At 50.1% G+C, this 16,543-nt stretch overlaps 5 protein-coding genes across 5 annotated transcripts; 3 read left to right on the top strand and 2 right to left on the bottom strand.

Moving 5' to 3' along the window:
* Positions 1-1,089: 1,089 nt before the first annotated feature.
* H6S33_009268 (uncharacterized protein) lies at positions 1,090-3,388 on the bottom strand (the record flags this gene model as incomplete). Its single annotated transcript, XM_044840645.1, has 5 exons — positions 1,090-1,799; positions 1,856-2,435; positions 2,519-2,846; positions 2,928-3,028; positions 3,083-3,388. The coding sequence occupies 5 exons, from the start codon at positions 3,386-3,388 to the stop codon at positions 1,090-1,092; spliced, it is 2,025 nt and encodes a 674-aa protein (XP_044698083.1).
* A 3,064-nt stretch (positions 3,389-6,452) lies between these two features.
* H6S33_009267 (uncharacterized protein) lies at positions 6,453-7,644 on the top strand (the record flags this gene model as incomplete). Its single annotated transcript, XM_044840644.1, has 4 exons — positions 6,453-6,550; positions 6,606-6,671; positions 6,743-7,468; positions 7,539-7,644. The coding sequence occupies 4 exons, from the start codon at positions 6,453-6,455 to the stop codon at positions 7,642-7,644; spliced, it is 996 nt and encodes a 331-aa protein (XP_044698082.1).
* A 3,339-nt stretch (positions 7,645-10,983) lies between these two features.
* On the top strand, positions 10,984-11,393 carry H6S33_009266 (uncharacterized protein; the record flags this gene model as incomplete). Its single annotated transcript, XM_044840643.1, has 3 exons — positions 10,984-11,002; positions 11,076-11,091; positions 11,195-11,393. 3 exons carry the CDS (start codon positions 10,984-10,986, stop codon positions 11,391-11,393), a joined length of 234 nt encoding a protein of 77 aa, XP_044698081.1.
* A 918-nt stretch (positions 11,394-12,311) lies between these two features.
* H6S33_009265 (uncharacterized protein) lies at positions 12,312-12,997 on the bottom strand (the record flags this gene model as incomplete). The annotated part of the gene is made up of 2 exons (XM_044840641.1): positions 12,312-12,740; positions 12,815-12,997. 2 exons carry the CDS (start codon positions 12,995-12,997, stop codon positions 12,312-12,314), a joined length of 612 nt encoding a protein of 203 aa, XP_044698080.1.
* Positions 12,998-13,958: 961 nt separating this feature from the next.
* On the top strand, positions 13,959-15,382 carry H6S33_009264 (uncharacterized protein; the record flags this gene model as incomplete). The annotated part of the gene is made up of 2 exons (XM_044840640.1): positions 13,959-14,094; positions 14,160-15,382. 2 exons carry the CDS (start codon positions 13,959-13,961, stop codon positions 15,380-15,382), a joined length of 1,359 nt encoding a protein of 452 aa, XP_044698079.1.
* Between the last annotated feature and the right edge of the window lie 1,161 nt (positions 15,383-16,543).

Here is a 16,543-nt window from a genome sequence, read left to right as displayed (position 1 = left end):
GCCTCGAGATGATTCTACTCCATCGAAGCCCTGCCATTCCCTATTCAAGGATGCCTCATGGGCTCGATGGGTTCGAAGCAATTCGGACAGATTCAATACCTACCGGGAAAGGGTCCCTGTTCTATATAAAATCCCCTGCACAAAAAGGAACTGTGCACATAGATAAGCAGGAGATATATATCTTTGATGGGTATTTCAACTTGGACTTTTTAGGTCGCCTCACAGGTGACGATGTATGGGAATGTTTGTCTACCACGGATCTTCAAATAAACGAGCACAAGTGTAATTCTGGCCAGGGATTATGGTATCATTGTAAAATGATCCTCGATGTATCATGGGTTTTTTCTTTCTGTCTAGGACATATTCAGCTTACAGAACGACCTCTATCAACCTTACCATCTTGTCTCAAGATATAGGACTTGGATTCTTACTGTTGCAATCTCATTCACTATCAAGCCGTCAAAATATTCACTTAATGTGTCACAACATTAACAGTCCTCTCTTCGAGGGTATGGAACACTGGGCTCAAATCCCATCATGAAGCTCTCTTCCCCCCCTTCTTGATTTTCGGGTCTTACAAGTAGGTGAGGAGATCTTATACATTGGAAAGTCATTTACTCCGCAACTAAGAAAAAGTACCGGCACCCACAACAGTCGAACCTAATAGGCCGAACTCGAATAAAAATAGGCTTGGGTCAGAAAGGAAAGCCAGATATCCCCAAGGAAAGCTTTCCCAAGCCCTTGGTATAGAATAGACAGTCCATAAGGTCTAGTACAATGAATAAACAAAAAAAAAATAATCTCTGTGAGCCGAGTGATAATTCATGAATATACCACGCAGCCAAGCCAAGAACGTGCACATGCATGTAAGCAACAAAAAGAAACTTGTATTCAGAATTGAATAAAGAACACTTCAAAGCAGCGGTCACAGGCCTAAGTACATCTATCTACTAATTTTAATACTATAATACAATATATGTGCAAAAAACCCACATGTTTTTCGGCCCCGCCGGTACCACACCACATCTCTAATTATCATTATTACCTGTAAATCAATACAGACACGCACATATACACATGCATACTTTCTCATGAGTCCATATACAATCTTCCCTTCACCAATGGCTTCACCCCGTCCTTCAACGAGGACAACGCAATATGGCCAACCTCCTCACTTGGCCTTACATCAACCACCCTGACCTCCAACCCCGCTAACAACCTTGTCCTTTCTACTCCCTCCAGAATACACCCACCCCCAGGTAATGGAATATACGGGTTATCCCTCGTCAAACTCGACACACTCCCCAGAATATCTGGCGCAACACTCATGCACTTGAAGTACGTGCCCAGATGTGCCGCTATAACCAGCACAGCCGTCGTTGCTACCAGAATCCACAGCCACGTCTTATCGCAGACATACTTCTCTTCCTGAAACACAAATTTTGTGGACGTCTCGCGCGCAAAAAACATGTGGTTGCTCGGCAGCCTCATTGCCAGAGGCCCCGTGAGTGTGTCGTCATACAATCTCTTTTCTGCTAAGGAGGGCTGGGTAAGGTAGGTCGAATTCGAACTGTTGAAGGCGGGCAACTCATCGAATGGCGGTGGTGTACCGGCGATGTAGCTGGGTGCTAGGGTCCCGGTGTAGTAGGAGTTGAAGGCAAGGCCAAACCTGGTTTCGAAGGTCTCCTTCGAGAGGGAAGAGATACTGGCTAGAAGGCCGTCAGAAACAGTGGCGAGCTCAATGTCGTAGTTTGAAATGCGCGTGACAGTGTCGGGGTCCTGGATGAAGCGCTCGGTGGCTGTTGCGAAGATCGTATAGCGCACGGCGTTGGTTGGCGGTTGGTTTCGGAGAAGCCGGTAATGACTGAATCATCAGTTCCGTCGAGGGCCATATGGGTGGCGGGGCGCTGGGCAATAGTAACGTAGGGACGCAGTCTGGTGACGGAGCAGTTCTTAGGAGCACAGCTGATCTCGGCCTCGACATGGGCCTCTGTAACGTTGCAAACCGAGGTCGTGACCCACCTCCAGATGTTGGAGATACCTGGGTAGTCTACGGAGTCCCCCTCGTTGATTCTTGATACGTAGAGGAATCTCGCGGGATCTAGGTACGTTAATCCTACCCTCCTCCTGACTGTTGGCATTCTCACAAACATGGACGATCGGTATGGCTGCACCTTGAGGTTAAGTGTGTTGGTGACGTTAATTCCGATTTCGGCAAACCAGGGGTCAGAGATGGTCAGATTGTCGGGCTTTGTGCAGTCCCAGTTGAAGTAGGTGTACTGGATCGTGAAGTTTGAGGAAGTTTGTTTGACGAGCTCTGTTCCGGCCATGGAGACCCCGATTAGAGAGATATAGGATAGATTCTGGTTCTTGGGCACTTGTACCCAGCCGTCGATATCCGAAGTTGATTGGTTGAGAGACTCAAGCTTGGGTATCTATATCCACCAAATATATAGTTAATACATGCACTTGTACTATATCGGACTGCACCACGAGTACAAGAGGATTAAGAACTAACCTTAACATTTCCCCAAACATCCATACTCGACTGCTGGGACTCGGTGTGCGTCACCAGAATAGCCTGATACACGGAGTCATAGACATAAATCGGAAAGGTCTGCCACTGGATCCTCGTTGACTGCCAATATGTATCCAAATACCTTATCGCACCATCCACCTCAATCCCAGAAGTACTGAGCAAGCGCAGCGAAGCCTGGCCTCCCAGAGGCGAAAGAAGCCAAATCAAAAGCATGAACAGACTCAATGGAATCGTTTTTATGGTGCGGATTATCGTGAAATGGGACTGGAGTGCGCCGCCAAGACTTTGGCTGCCCATTAGTAGCTCGCTACATTAGTTACAGTACCATAGTTAGTACCAGTCGAGTGATAGTTGGAGGAGCAGCATCTAGCAGCAGCGGGTAACTTACAGCATACGGATTGTTGTTCCCCGTTCGACGAGCCATCCGGCGGCGGACTTGAAGGTTTTTCCTAGGACTGCTGCAAATACAATTGGGTATACCGTGGTTCCCTATCAATACAGAATTAGCAACCACCAATACAGCATTCAACCAAAACAACATACAATCTGTGCTGCCTTCATCACCTGCTCTCCAAACTTTGAAACCGGCATCCCATCCAGCTTATACGCAAAACCGGCCAGTACCAAAAACAGTATCGGCGTCAGCGATATCAGCACACTGGTCACCTTTCCGAGCCAGTCGCTCGGGATCGTGTCGGGCGCCGAGGGCCATCTCTCAATTACGGGCACCGGGATCGTCGACCAGCGATGGATGTCAACTGTACGGGTACGCGGCAGAGGGAGTGGCTTGTTTTGTGCTTCAAGGTCGTTGCCAGAATCGGCCCCGAAGGAGGTGTTGGAGGAATTCATGGTTTGCTTTTTTCTGTACCGGCACAGTCAGTGAGTCTCGAATTACCTGGCATTGGGCGGGTAGGAGCTAATATGCCAGAGACAGGAAACAATAGTTTCACTCATCGTTTTGAGGGAACAGCAATATATACTGCGATTATGGCGGCTAACAATAGGATCCCCCTTAGTGTTAATTCCATGGATTGTTGAACGGGCCCAGCGAGTCAGTAGGCGCTGCTACTATTTTGGGAACAACGCTGGCCAAATATTAAGATCTGCAAAGTTTCAGAGCCAATTGCAACATATCAACACCTTAACACAACCCAACCCCCACCAGACATACATTAGACTGTAATTGTATCCTATTCCGAAGGTGGACTACGGAATACTCTAAAAAATAGGATGATCGCTTGAATCTGTACTCCTGACTAATCTCGCAGAAACCTTAGTCCAGCTAGCTACACGCGCTTTTCGCAATCTGGTTCGAGAGGGCTTATTATATTGCAAAGATCCTCTTGGGTTTTGAAGAACGGAGCTACTATATCGGCAGATATATAGACGTAGCCAAGTCTTATCCGCTAAGGTGGGTCTCCCGAGTCAACAGACGCCCACTTCGCCTCTTTCATTTACATTACCTTTCCTTGCAATTGGCGAGGAGGTGGAACGACCACAAGGCGGACCATGCAGGTAAAGAAGCCCTACGGTACCCACATGTACTTTAAAGCACGTCCTTGTAGCTTCGAATGTTTAAGCCTCTGTGCATACACGTGTTTGTAAGGGTTCTTAGCATGAAGTTATGTGGCTGTTAGCTTGAGAGTGTCGCAGACTGCGACCCATGAGCAGCTCTCTGGTGGCTATGGATACTGTAGTAAAGGCTTCAACCAGAAGAGTCTCCATAGTATCATGACTTGGTAGACGCGGCGTCTGTGGCCGGGGGAGAGGGTCCCGGAATTCAGACTTTGTTGGTAGCTCGAATTAAGGGTCAAGTCCTGGTATGCTTTCCCGGCTTTTCTTTCTCTTTCTTTGGTTTTAGGAAGGTCAAGCACTAGATGCATAAGACTATTTGAAGGTTTGCGATAAAAACACCTTGGTAGTTACAAAGGCACGAGAAAAAGTGGGGGGTGAGAATTTAAGGCTGGGCGTTGTGTTTTTCTCCGTTTGAGATTCGGTTACTGATCAAGGTTGTGATCTAGCGGGTGAGTGATTTTCCATGACGTGACCAAGCAAGTCATTGAATCACGACTCCCAAACCTATTCAAGAAACAACCCACCAGTGATCATAACTCATCGACGGCAATTTTTGGTATTCTGTGTATATTTATATTATAAGGCCAAGCGCTTTTGTTTGTACATGTGTGGTATCCCATTCCATAACCAGGGCTAGAAATTAATTTACATGTAGTTTTGACAACTCACAATATTTGACCCGGATTCAAAAAGACAACAAAGTTTTCTTGACAACGACAAATGCCCAAGCTCTGGTAACTAAATGTATCCAAAGACACTCTCTAGCATATTCACACCACCTCAGCCAAGCCCAACCCAATTAGCCAGGTGTGCTCAGAGCTGTTACCCAGTTCTACAGTCGGCGAAAAATTAGCCTTGGCGTCCTTCCCCAATTAGCCAGGTGTGCTCAGAGCTGTTACCCAGTTCTACAGTCGGCGAAAAATTAGCCTTGGCGTCCTTCCCCATCAGTATATAATGCTGTGGTTCCCCATTCCCCTTCTTCTCCCTCTTGTTGCACTGTGTTCATCCCCGGGTGACCCCATTTGAAATTCGTTTCTTGTGGGGAGCAGTTATCATTATGGTTTTGCCCATAGCCCTAAAATTAGGGTTAGGGTTATTTATAGAAATGAGATAAAGTTTAACTGATTCTCTTCTTCTCTCTCCTTCTCTCGTATGCGTGACTTTTAGGTTTTTTGTAGCATTTTTCTTCTTCTTCTCTTAAGTAATTATAAATAAGATATTTTTATATAATTTTAATAAACTCTTTCGACTAATTGATTCTCTCTTTCTCGCGTTAGCTTTAGGTATTCCCTTTCAGCCAACTCACGCTCGTGTGACTTTAACATTTTTCTTTCTAAATACATGTAGTAATTTACAGGTATTGTAGTGATTGTTTGTGAACAGTATGTATTTGTAGCTCTACGCTAACGGAAAAGAGACGTGGCTTAACAGCCCAAAATGCAGTTAGTCCAGCTCGCGGCTGCAGAGTTTCAACATCTCTCGATCCTCAGCTTCCTTCTCTTGGAAATTGGAATTATCAAGCTGCCTTTCTGTCTCGTCTCTAACTTGGAGTCGAGATCAAAGCCTCCAACTCTTATATGCAGCTACGCGATCCTTGTCCGCTCGTAAACGAGGCCAAACGATCATTTCCAACCCCCACATGCACAATCACACCCAAAAAAACGTCATCATAGATAAGGCCCAGAAGAAATAAGAAAAATAAGAATGCATTCAGCCTCAACACCGACACCCCCGGTACGGCACCAGCCCTTCGTCCACGCGCGGGGAAGCCTCGGGCCGAAGCTACCGCGGGGGCGGGCTGGTAGGACGAGTAGTACATTGATTGCTGTGCTGTGACATGACATGACATGGGAATTGGAAGCAGCAGATATAATATGGGGAACTCCAGCAACGATACCGGTGAGTACTGTTGTCTACAGATCTGAAACAGCGATTACCTATTGACAAGCTTCCCCCCCCCCGCCACGACGCGCCGCCACACCGATAGTTAGTTGGGCGTCACGTCACGTACCCTATCGGCATCCCAGGTGGGCGGCGCCACAGATAGCAGTGTATCACCGAAAACAACCGAGGCATCACGCACAAGCCAGGACAGTGCAAAAGTCTTGGGGATAGCTCGGGAACAAGGAACGGTTCTGGTGTCTACATCCTACTTGAACTTGGTGTTGCATGTCAGAGTCAGTTCTGTTCCGTTCCTCTTGCTCACTTGCGCATTCCCTTCCTCTTATTCCTCTGTTCTGTCTTCTGTTCCCTGTGCTGTGTGTTTCCTCTTGCTTGATTGTCTACCTGCCTTTCCCAGTCGCTTTCGTTCGTGTAGAAGGACCAATATAGAGCCAGAATGTCGCTCTCCAAGGAATCACTGCCCTCGTGGGGTTATGCCATCGCAGGTGCTACTGGTGCTGTGCTCGCGAATGCCGCTGTCTACCCATTGGACATGTAGGTCGTTGTATCCCCAATTGCCTCGACAGAATCACTGACAAAACCATCACAGCGTCAAGACCAAGCTCCAGGTCCAAGTCAAACGCCAGCCCACCGACGAGAAGACCGAACCCCTCCAGTTTGTTCCCCCAAACTAACCTCCGCCCCAGAGTATAACAGCCCAGTTTCTAACACCAAGTCCCAAAACAGCCCCGATGAAGAAATCTACAGCTCGACGCTCGACGCAATCACAAAGATCGCCGCCAAATCCGGCGTGAAGGGCCTCTACACGGGCATGACCGGCGCGCTGCTCGGCGTCGCTTCAACAAACTTTGCATACTTCTACTGGTACACGCTCGTCCGCACCTTCTACCTCAAGCGGAGCGGCACCGCACACCCGTCTACCGCGATCGAGCTCTCGCTCGGCGCCGTCGCCGGCGCACTCGCACAGCTGTTCACCATCCCCGTGGCCGTCATCACCACCCGGCAGCAGACGCGGCCCTCCTCCGAGGAGCCGTTGGGACTCTTGGCGACTGGGCGGGAGGTCGTGGCGGAGGATGGGATGAGCGGGCTGTGGAGGGGACTCAAGGCGTCGTTGGTGCTCGTCGTCAACCCGGCAATCACCTACGGGTGCTACCAGAGGCTCAAGGAGGTCATGTTTAAGGGCCGGGACCGCTTGTCGCCCGGTGAGGCGTTCCTGCTCGGTGCGATGAGTAAGTCGTTGGCGACGCTGGCGACACAGCCGTTGATTGTTGCCAAGGTTGGGCTGCAGAGTAGGCCGCCGCCTGCTGCGAACAGGAAGCGCTTTAGAAGCTTTGGGGAGGTGATGAAGTTTATCATTGAGAAGGAAGGGCCGATGGGGCTGTTCAAGGGGATTGGACCACAGTTGATGAAGGGGTTGATTGTGCAGGGTTTACTAATGATGACGAAGGAGAGGTATGTTTGCTCTTTTTTCCCTGGGTTAGTTTTTTTGTGTATGAAATGCTAACTTTGATGGTGGGGATAGGATGGAACTGATGTTCATACTGCTCTTCAGGTGGATCAAGAAGATGCATGCGGAGCGGCTTGCGAAGAACGCGGGCGCTTTAGTAGTTAGGGTGGGGAAGGTATAGAGAGTGATAGAGATAGATAGTAATGATTTTTTTTCCCTTCCCTTTCCTGCTTCTTGTTTTTTTTGGGCCGGTGCTTCATGATTTCCCTTTTGTTGTTCCTTTACCTCCTGTCTGTTCTGAGCCAGTGTACGATAGCTATAACATAGAAATACGTATAAAGCACTAGTTCAAAGAACGGCTTACTCCAAATAATCGCCGCTATGTATGAAAGTGAAAATTCGAGAAGTCTCATTGGTGGGGTCGGCGGTTGAGGGTGGGGGCTAGCTGAGTTTGTGATACTGGGTCATGGAAAATCACTCACCCATCGAGTGAGAAATTCTGTATCTGCGAAAATCATGTACATAGGTACCCGAAGTCAATTTTCCAACTTGACTGGAAACAACCCCATCGTAAATCTGGCTAGCAACACATAACACGCACGCATGCGCGCTGCTGACCTGTTAATGTCTACATCTCCTAACCTTGAGGGGAACACCGTTGAAGAAGACAACATAGCTGAGGAAGAGCCAGAGTACAGACACGATAAATTGGCTAGCTGTGTATAAAGAAACCAGGTCGACCGCTATCACTCACCGAATACCTTTGAAGAAAGCGACTGCATATTGATTGTGTCTTGGCAAAAAGAGGGTGACTCGGACAGTATCTACATGTACTTACATCTACTATACTATAAAAGGATATGGTCTGAAGAAGTTTCGCTATGTAATTATAAACCGGCCTAATCCTACTACATCCAGCCCTGACCATGGATGGGGGAGACCAATTGGCCAAATAATGAGCGAGAAGCTAAGATATTTCAATTTACGATTGTAGGCCGGCCAGAGAGAGCTCTGATCGATATCACTAGGCCCTCAGGCCACCCAATAAGCTCCAAAACAACAAAAAAAAAAAGGGCAATAAATTTACAAAAAGTGATGCTGTGGCCATATACCCTTCGCGGGGCTATCTACCCAATACAGTACTGCAATATAATGGGCTACATTTCCCGGTATATGATATACACCCCACAGATACTCCCACCCCCGGGATTGAACCCATGACCTACTTACTGATGGTCATGGGGACTCAACCCACTCGGTGTTCATGCAAGACGAGCTGTCTACCTTAGACTACACCCGCCCACACAACTGTCAAAGGCCGGGAAGTAATACTTAAGGGAGTGAGGGCAACGTGAGCTAGCTAGGGGAATACCTAACCCTACGATCACAATCCACCACGACCCACTGGCCACCCTCTTGTGTGTACATATATGTATATACCTACTCCGCGAGCAGCAGTGGTTGGGTCTTTGATTCTCTCTAGAATCCTACTAAATAAGTACCGCACTATGTTCAGGAGTTCGCCTGTGCTAGGGGGATAGAAGCCACCGTGGAGGGGGCCAATGGAAGAGGGTGTTCTAGTCCAGCCGTCCAGAATCATTCACCAGATAGGTGCGTTCATTTAATAAGCTCGAACAACTACAATTCCATAATAATCACAGGCTCTTTCCCAAGGAGCTCTATCAGAAGCCTTGGTCCACATGACGGGCCTATGAAGTCTTTTATTGGCCTCATTAGCTCCGCTGCCCGGGAATGGGCGGGCGAGCCATTACCACGGTCATCCGGTGGACTGACCGGTTTAGTCATAGATGGCCCAGTCTATCCAGGAAAATTTATGTGTAGACCAAACCAACGATGTGACTAGAACAGAAGACATACATGTAGTCGGGTCCGGTTCATTTGGTGTGTTGTGCACTTAGCCGTTCTTGCGCTAGGGGGTGTCTATGACGCCGAGGCTTTGCGAATCATGATTAAAGTCTAGCGAGGTTAATGTTCTCGGCGAGGCCGTTTGAGAAGGGGAGAAGACCTAGTCGGACTCGTCTCGAGAGGTTGCATGCAATTAATGAATTAAACAGAAAAAGAAAAAAAGAAAAAAAAAAAACACTCGTCTCGAGACATGCTAAAATGTATCGAGTGAGTAGCCATGATCCAACAACCACCACCACCCCTCCCAGTATTCCTGTTCTGTTGTGGCCGGTCTGGGGCTGTTGAGGCGTGCTACTTGTACTTAAACTTCAAACGGGTTTCGAGACTTCCTTCCTGTTAAGAACATTGAACGCAGTCCATAAGCTCGCTTGCGAGGCGAGGCAAGAAAGTCGCCTCGAGATGTCTCGAAGCATCATACTCAATCGGCAATATAGATTTGTCAACCAACAATCACAAATCCATAAACACACAAAGCTCCGTCCGAAATAGAAATTTCTACGCAATCGCCCTTCCTACCTGGTCAGAAGGGGGGGGAAAAAACACCAACAAGCTCCAATAATTTCTGTGGGGCCTGAAAGATACTTGCATATCCGAGGGCTACTAAATCTTGAAGTCCGTTTGAGGCCAAGAATACTTCATGTATCTATATCCTAAATAAGCATGCTTTCTCTCGTGAGCCACATTAATTGCCATTACACATTCAGGTCCTGAGCATTGTTACAGTATCAGGGAACTATCGGCAAAAAATTTATCACTCACATAGTTGTATCTCCTTAAGAGTCGGACTTCACCTCACAGCGTCTCTTTTACTCCACAAGAACACTCTGCCGCACCTGTATTAATCAAGCACTATCTTGGTGCAACAGTGGTTAACATTAACAGGCTTAGGTCTTTCCGGTACGTCTTGGCGCCGGCCTTTCAAATATCAATTCAAACCTGGATTAATATTTAGTCCAACAACCTAGTTCGAGCCTAAGATCCTGAATCAAGACAAAAGTCTTGAGCCATCTTGGGTGAGGCTTGTTTTCAATGGGCCAGAAGCTCGAGCCTAAACTTCGAGCTGGCTCGCGTGGCTCGTAGACTACACTGCGGATCTGGGTTGTGTTGGGGTTTTATATACCCTGTGGCCCGCGGCCGGCCGAATTTGATAGAACTTACAGTTGACATATTCTTTCGCCTCAATACATTCCATTATATCACGAGATCTGCTTATGCAGCAATGATCTGGTACCTTGCAGTCAGTGATCGATGCGGCAACAAACCCAGATCGGCCAGTTGCACCGGTTGGTACACCCCCCCCCCCTCATAATTCTCAGATCTTGACCCATTTAGGGCGGTGGCCGGGATCACCTAGAATCACTCGGCAGTCTAATAGTCGAGGCTAAATATAGCAACACACTACACACACACACATACATGCTTCCTTACCCAATTTCACCTCCGACGACGACGACGACGACGGTCACGAACTTCAGTCAAGGTAAAGAGTAACGCCACTGCCAAAGAAAAAAACACTCTAGTTCTAGATAAAACACTCTTGACGCGTTGCGACCGCCAAGAATCGCGTCCCACAATTTCATACATCGCGACCAAAATGCCGCGCGCGGTCAAAGGTATGTGTATTCTCTGATGAAGCTTAATTGATCGCACCTCATATAGCTAACACACTCTCTCTCTCCACCACAGGTGTCCTGGTCGAATGGTCTATACTATACCCCACCCCACCCCACCCCACCCCACCCCACCCCACCCCACTCTCTACCCCTTCCATCCTCGCAGATCTGACTAACAAACCACCATCACAGCGACCCCTCAATCAAAGCCATTATCCTCAAGATCGATGAGGACCACCACCACGCCTTCATCGTGGAGGATCTCGACGAGGACCACCTGGTCGTGAAGGAGGCGAAGCTCGCCGAGCTGAAGGAGCGGCTGGAGAAGATTCTGGAGAAGACGCAGATGATGGAGAAGGATGATGATAGTGATCCTGACCAGCCGGGCTAATAATGTGGGCTGGGTTTTTCGTGGTGTGTCTGTCTTTGGGTTGTGAGGTGTAGTGTGGGCCGTGAAATAAAAAGGGAAAGGTCTGGCTGGGTAGGTAATGCGTCTCCCGGTTCTGGAAATGATGTACGAAGCTCCATTTGTTATGTATTAAATTGCTATTGATCTCCAAATAAGTGACGTCACGGTCACTATCAAAAGAATAAAATAAAAAAAATTACAGGTGAAGGTTAAAGAGGTTATAAACGAAAAAAAAAGGGCCACTATTGGTTTTTGTTGACGGTATACTAGTATATACCGAAAATAAACCTATACAAGTACCCACCCACATGTAGGTACATACTTGTAGTATCCAGTAGAGCCTATATCTATCACAAAAAAGGAAACAATCAAAAAAGCACCGTCTGGTATGTTTCCTTTTCTTTTTCAATATATAAACATCCACAAACAAGCAAAAAAAAAAGCAAGCCCGCAGAACAGAAGAAGGGGAAAACAAAAGGTTGTTGAAAACTCCCAAACTCAAGCTTAAGATCAAGTCAAACCAAGTATCCAGGGTCACCGCCTTCTCACTTCGAATCCCGGACCGAATCTGCTAGAGAGCTACTAGAACCCACGCACGTACGGGGAGAGATAGAGAAAAGCAAAAGCAGAAGCAGAAGCAGAAGCAGATGAAAAAAATACTAATAATAAAACAAGACAAACTCCTACAAAAAACACCCTGTAACGCCCCTAACGAAACTTTGACACAATAACCGCCATAATCAGCAACACAAGCACCGTTATGATCGCAATCGTAATTATCCGATTTGTAGCCATCCTATCCCACACACACACACACAGCGTATTAGCCCTCTCTCCCCAATCCCACTCTGCTCCACACACAAAGCCCGCCCCCCCCCCCCCAAAAAAAAGGATAGAATCTCACCTACGCGCCATCCCCCTCAGCGTCTTAATACTCCTATCCAAGTAGCGCTCACTATCATTCAGCGTATTATGCGTATTCTCAATCTGGCTCCTCTGCGCATACAGATCGCCCAGTATGCTCGCGCCAATGCCCTCCGTCTCATTCGCCAGCCTCTGGCTGTCCCTCAGCCTCTGCGAGGACCTCTCCATGCGGTCCGTCCCGCTCAGCAGCTGCTGCCGCTGGTCGACGACGGCGTCGCCGCCGCTGCCCCCCGCGCCGCTGCCGCCGCGGCCGTTGAAGAGCGTGGCGCGGTCGCTGTTCTGCGACAGCTTGAGCAGCGTGGAGCGCGAGACGTCGAGGTCGTGCGTGTAGTTGCGGAGCCGCGGCTTGATCTTGTTGCGGAGCGTGGAGGGGATGTTGGAGAGCTCGAGGGTCATTTGGCCAATCTGCAATTTACTAGGTTAGTTTTTTTTTTTTTTTCTTTCTTTCCACTTTTATGTGTGGGAGTGGGCGGACATACGATCTCGTCGGCCTCGTCGACGGCACGCTCGGCGGCGCGGATGGCGGCCTTGCGGGGCTCGCCCTGTAGGTCGGGGATCTGGTCGAGCTTTTGGGAGATGTCGGCTTGGGTGAGCTTGAAGTCGGCCTCGTAGGAGGCGAGCAGCTCGGAGCCCGGGTCGGTGTCGAGGGGGTGGTTGGACATGGTGGCTGTTTGTGGTGGGTGAGTGAGTTGTGGTGATGGGATGTATACGGACTGAGTGACGGGCTGTGGGGCGGGTAGGTTAGCTTGGTGTTTACTACTATGGAGATGGGCGGGTTGTGGGTGAGGGCGAGGGCGAGGGCGGGGCGAGGGCGAGGGCGGGGCGAGGGCGAGGGCGAGGGCGAGGGCGAGGGCGAGGGCGAGGGCGAGTGACGCAAGCTGGCTGTTTGCTCGCTTGCCTTGCTTGTGGACTTGTGCTGTGGTGGGGGACGGGCAGAGCGGAAGGACAGAGAAGCCGAGGGCTCGCTCAGGAGAACAGAACGTGGGGAGCAGGAGGAGGAGGGGGGCGGCAAACCTGGCGAGACAGACACGACCTGGGCCTGGAGATGCTGATACGCGGGGTGTTGGACGATTGTATTGTATTCAGCAGCAGCAGCAGTAGCAGCAGAGGAAGACGTCGAGCAGAACAAACACCGTGATGTAAGAAAAGCTGGAGACGGCAGCAGCAGAAGCAAGAAAGAGACAGCCAGGCCTTGCAGAGACGAGGACGGCTGCTTGGCATCGGCGCTGTGTGGCTGAGCACGTGTATGCACTCTGCCACACATGTGAAACACACGCCCCAAGGGCACAGCTCTGCCCTTTGCTACGATTGCATGTGGATTTCTCTGCCATGCGCAGAGTCTATTTCTAGAACAGTGTAGAATGCAAACAAGCATCGCAAGCAGGCTGCCATGACCGCTATGCACACTCAACTGCCATACCAGATTCTCTGCTCTCCCCGAGAAGCTCCCAGTCCTGCCCGCTTGCGGTTAGGCAGCCAAGCCCCGCAACCCGCAGCTCTGCAGCAGAGCCGCACTTGCACTTGCACCTCTCAAATTTTTACCTCGAGATGAAAAAAAAATACTATCATTGACCTGTCTCACGCAATTCTGCACGCAACTCCCACAGCAGCAGAATACACAAAATGGCCGACTCCACAAAAACACCCGAGAGCTTCGCCGACCTCGGCATCGACAGATGGCTCGTCGACTCCCTCGGCGCCATGGCAATCCGCAAACCCACGGCCATTCAGGCAGCCTGCATCCAGCCCATCCTCGAAGGTATTCCCTCAACACCTATCTCCAGAGCACTCTCCATGGACTACAGCTAACACCGCACCCTACAGGCAAAGACTGCATCGGCGGCTCCCGCACGGGCTCCGGCAAAACCATCGCCTTCGCCGCCCCGATCCTCCACCGCTGGTCCGAAGACCCCACCGGCATCTTCGCCCTCATCCTGACGCCCACGCGCGAGCTCGCCCTCCAGATCGCCGAGCAGCTTACGGCCCTCGGCGCGCCCCAGAACCTCAAGATCTGCCTGCTCATCGGCGGCACCGACATGCGCGCGCAGGCCATCGCCCTCGCGACCCGCCCGCACATCGTCATTGCCACGCCCGGCCGCCTAGCGGACCACATACGCAGCTCGGGCGAGGACACCGTCTGCGGGCTGCGGCGGGTGCGGTTTGTGGTCCTTGACGAGGCCGACCGCCTGCTGAGTGAGACGTTTGCGAGCGACCTTGAGGAGTGTCTTGGTGCGGTGCCGCCGGCGGGCGTGGGTGCGGGGCGGCAGACGCTGCTGTTTACGGCGACGGTCACGGAGGAGGTGCGTGCGCTGAAGGAGATGGAGCGGCGCGAGGGAAGGAGGGAGGTGTTTGTGTGTGAGGTGGATACGGAGAAGTTGGCCATTCCCGCGACGCTCACGCAGCGGTATATGTTGCTTGTGCCGTACACGCGGGAAGCGTATCTGCACACGCTGCTGAGCACGCCCGGGAACGAGGGCAAGTCGGCCATCATCTTCACGAACCGCACGGCGACGGCGAACCTTCTGACGCATACGCTGAAGCTGCTGGGGCACCGGGTGACGCCGCTGCATTCGGAGCTGCCGCAGCGCGAGCGCACGGATTCGTTGGGGCGGTTTCGGGCGGAGGCGGCGAGGATCTTGGTGGCGACGGATGTGGCGTCGAGAGGGCTTGATATTCCCGTTGTGGAGCTGGTGGTGAACTTTGATGTGCCCAGGGACCCGGACGACTATATCCATAGGGTCGGGCGTACGGCGCGTGCGGGGAAGAAGGGCGAGGCGATCACGTTTGTGACGCAGTATGATATCAAGCTGGTGGAGGCGATTGAGCAGCGGACGGGGAAGAAGATGGAGGAGTATGTGGATGAGCCGGGCGTGTCGCTTGAGGGGCGGGTGGTGCGGGAGACGCTGCAGGAGGTGTCGGAGAAGAGGAGGATGGCCAAGATGGACATTGAGGAGGGCAGGAACGAGAATGGGAAGAGGAAGAGGAAGTTGATGGATAGTGCCAATGGCATGGGCAGGAGCAAGAAGAAGATTACCGTAGAGAAATAGTTGGCAGTAATGTGGGGCATCTTGTATGATAATTTCCTATTGGCGTTCAAAAGTCGGTTCTTTTTTTTTTTTTTTTTTTTTTTTCTTTTTTCTTTTGATATGTAGCTCTGTGCAATGATTGATCGTCCATAAAAATGTGGTGGTGGTGATGAGACATACCTGGGATGGGCATTTACGTAGCTAAGCCAATTAAGAGCATCTTAAAATCTTTTAAGCTTAAGCTTAAGCGAGAATTGCGGGGGAATCCCAAAACCGTGGTACGGTAGATGGATTCATCCTGTCAGGGCCCGCTCTAATGAGGTATGTACATATCGCATGATGGGGGCGGGCGGGAGGATCCTTAATCGTTTTGTGGTGAACAGCGGGTGCCTGTCGACTTTTCCCACTCCACACAGAAGTCCATCCTGCCAAGATTCGAGCTTTTGCTTCATCCCAATATTCTTATGGGGAAATGCTTTTAATTTGCATGACCTCGTAGGTCTGCGCTCTAGTTGGCCGTTTCTTGAGTCTGGGACTCTGGACGTTCAGGTCCTGGACATCAGTCCCGGGTACCTGAAGTGCTATATCAGGTTGGCCCTTTCTTAATTCTAGGACTTTGAACTTTTAGGTCCTGGACACCAGTCCCAGATACCAGAAGTGCTGTATCAGGTTGGCCCTTTCTTAATTCTGCGACTTTAAACGTTTAGGTCCTGGACACCAGTCCCGGGTACCAGAAGTGCTGTATCAGAAGTGCCGGGTTGACCTTAATTCACAACCTGACCTGACGTGACTGTCTGACGTATGCATCAGAAAATCTGTAACAGTCGATAAGGCTGCCATTTCTGCTCGAATAAACAAACTCGAGCTCCCGGGGCCAATCATCTCACGAAATGCTGCTGGCAAGATCGATAAGAAACTTTTCTCATATCCCGATTTACACTACGCATGAGCTCCTCCTAGATGAGCGTGTTTGATCGTCATCAGCAAGGCTAACTAAGCCTTGTTGAATAGACGAAACACTAGTCAGAGCTATACTGTAGACTCACCCGCTATCACTCGTCATGTGCGAAGGGGTGGGGTGCGGTTTGAACTCCGGGGGTTGGAGGGTGGATTGTCAAGTGGACGACTGAACGTGTGTTCGTTCCTGTCTCGGTCCAAATCTCAATCGTCAAAAACGATTGG

Source organism: Morchella sextelata, assembly GCF_020137385.1.
Source record: "Morchella sextelata strain SCLS chromosome Unknown scls_3, whole genome shotgun sequence".
NCBI classification, from domain to species: Eukaryota; Fungi; Ascomycota; class Pezizomycetes; order Pezizales; family Morchellaceae; genus Morchella; species Morchella sextelata.
The sequence above is the reverse complement of the archived record's forward strand: the minus strand, read 5'-3'. Positions and strand labels throughout refer to the sequence as shown.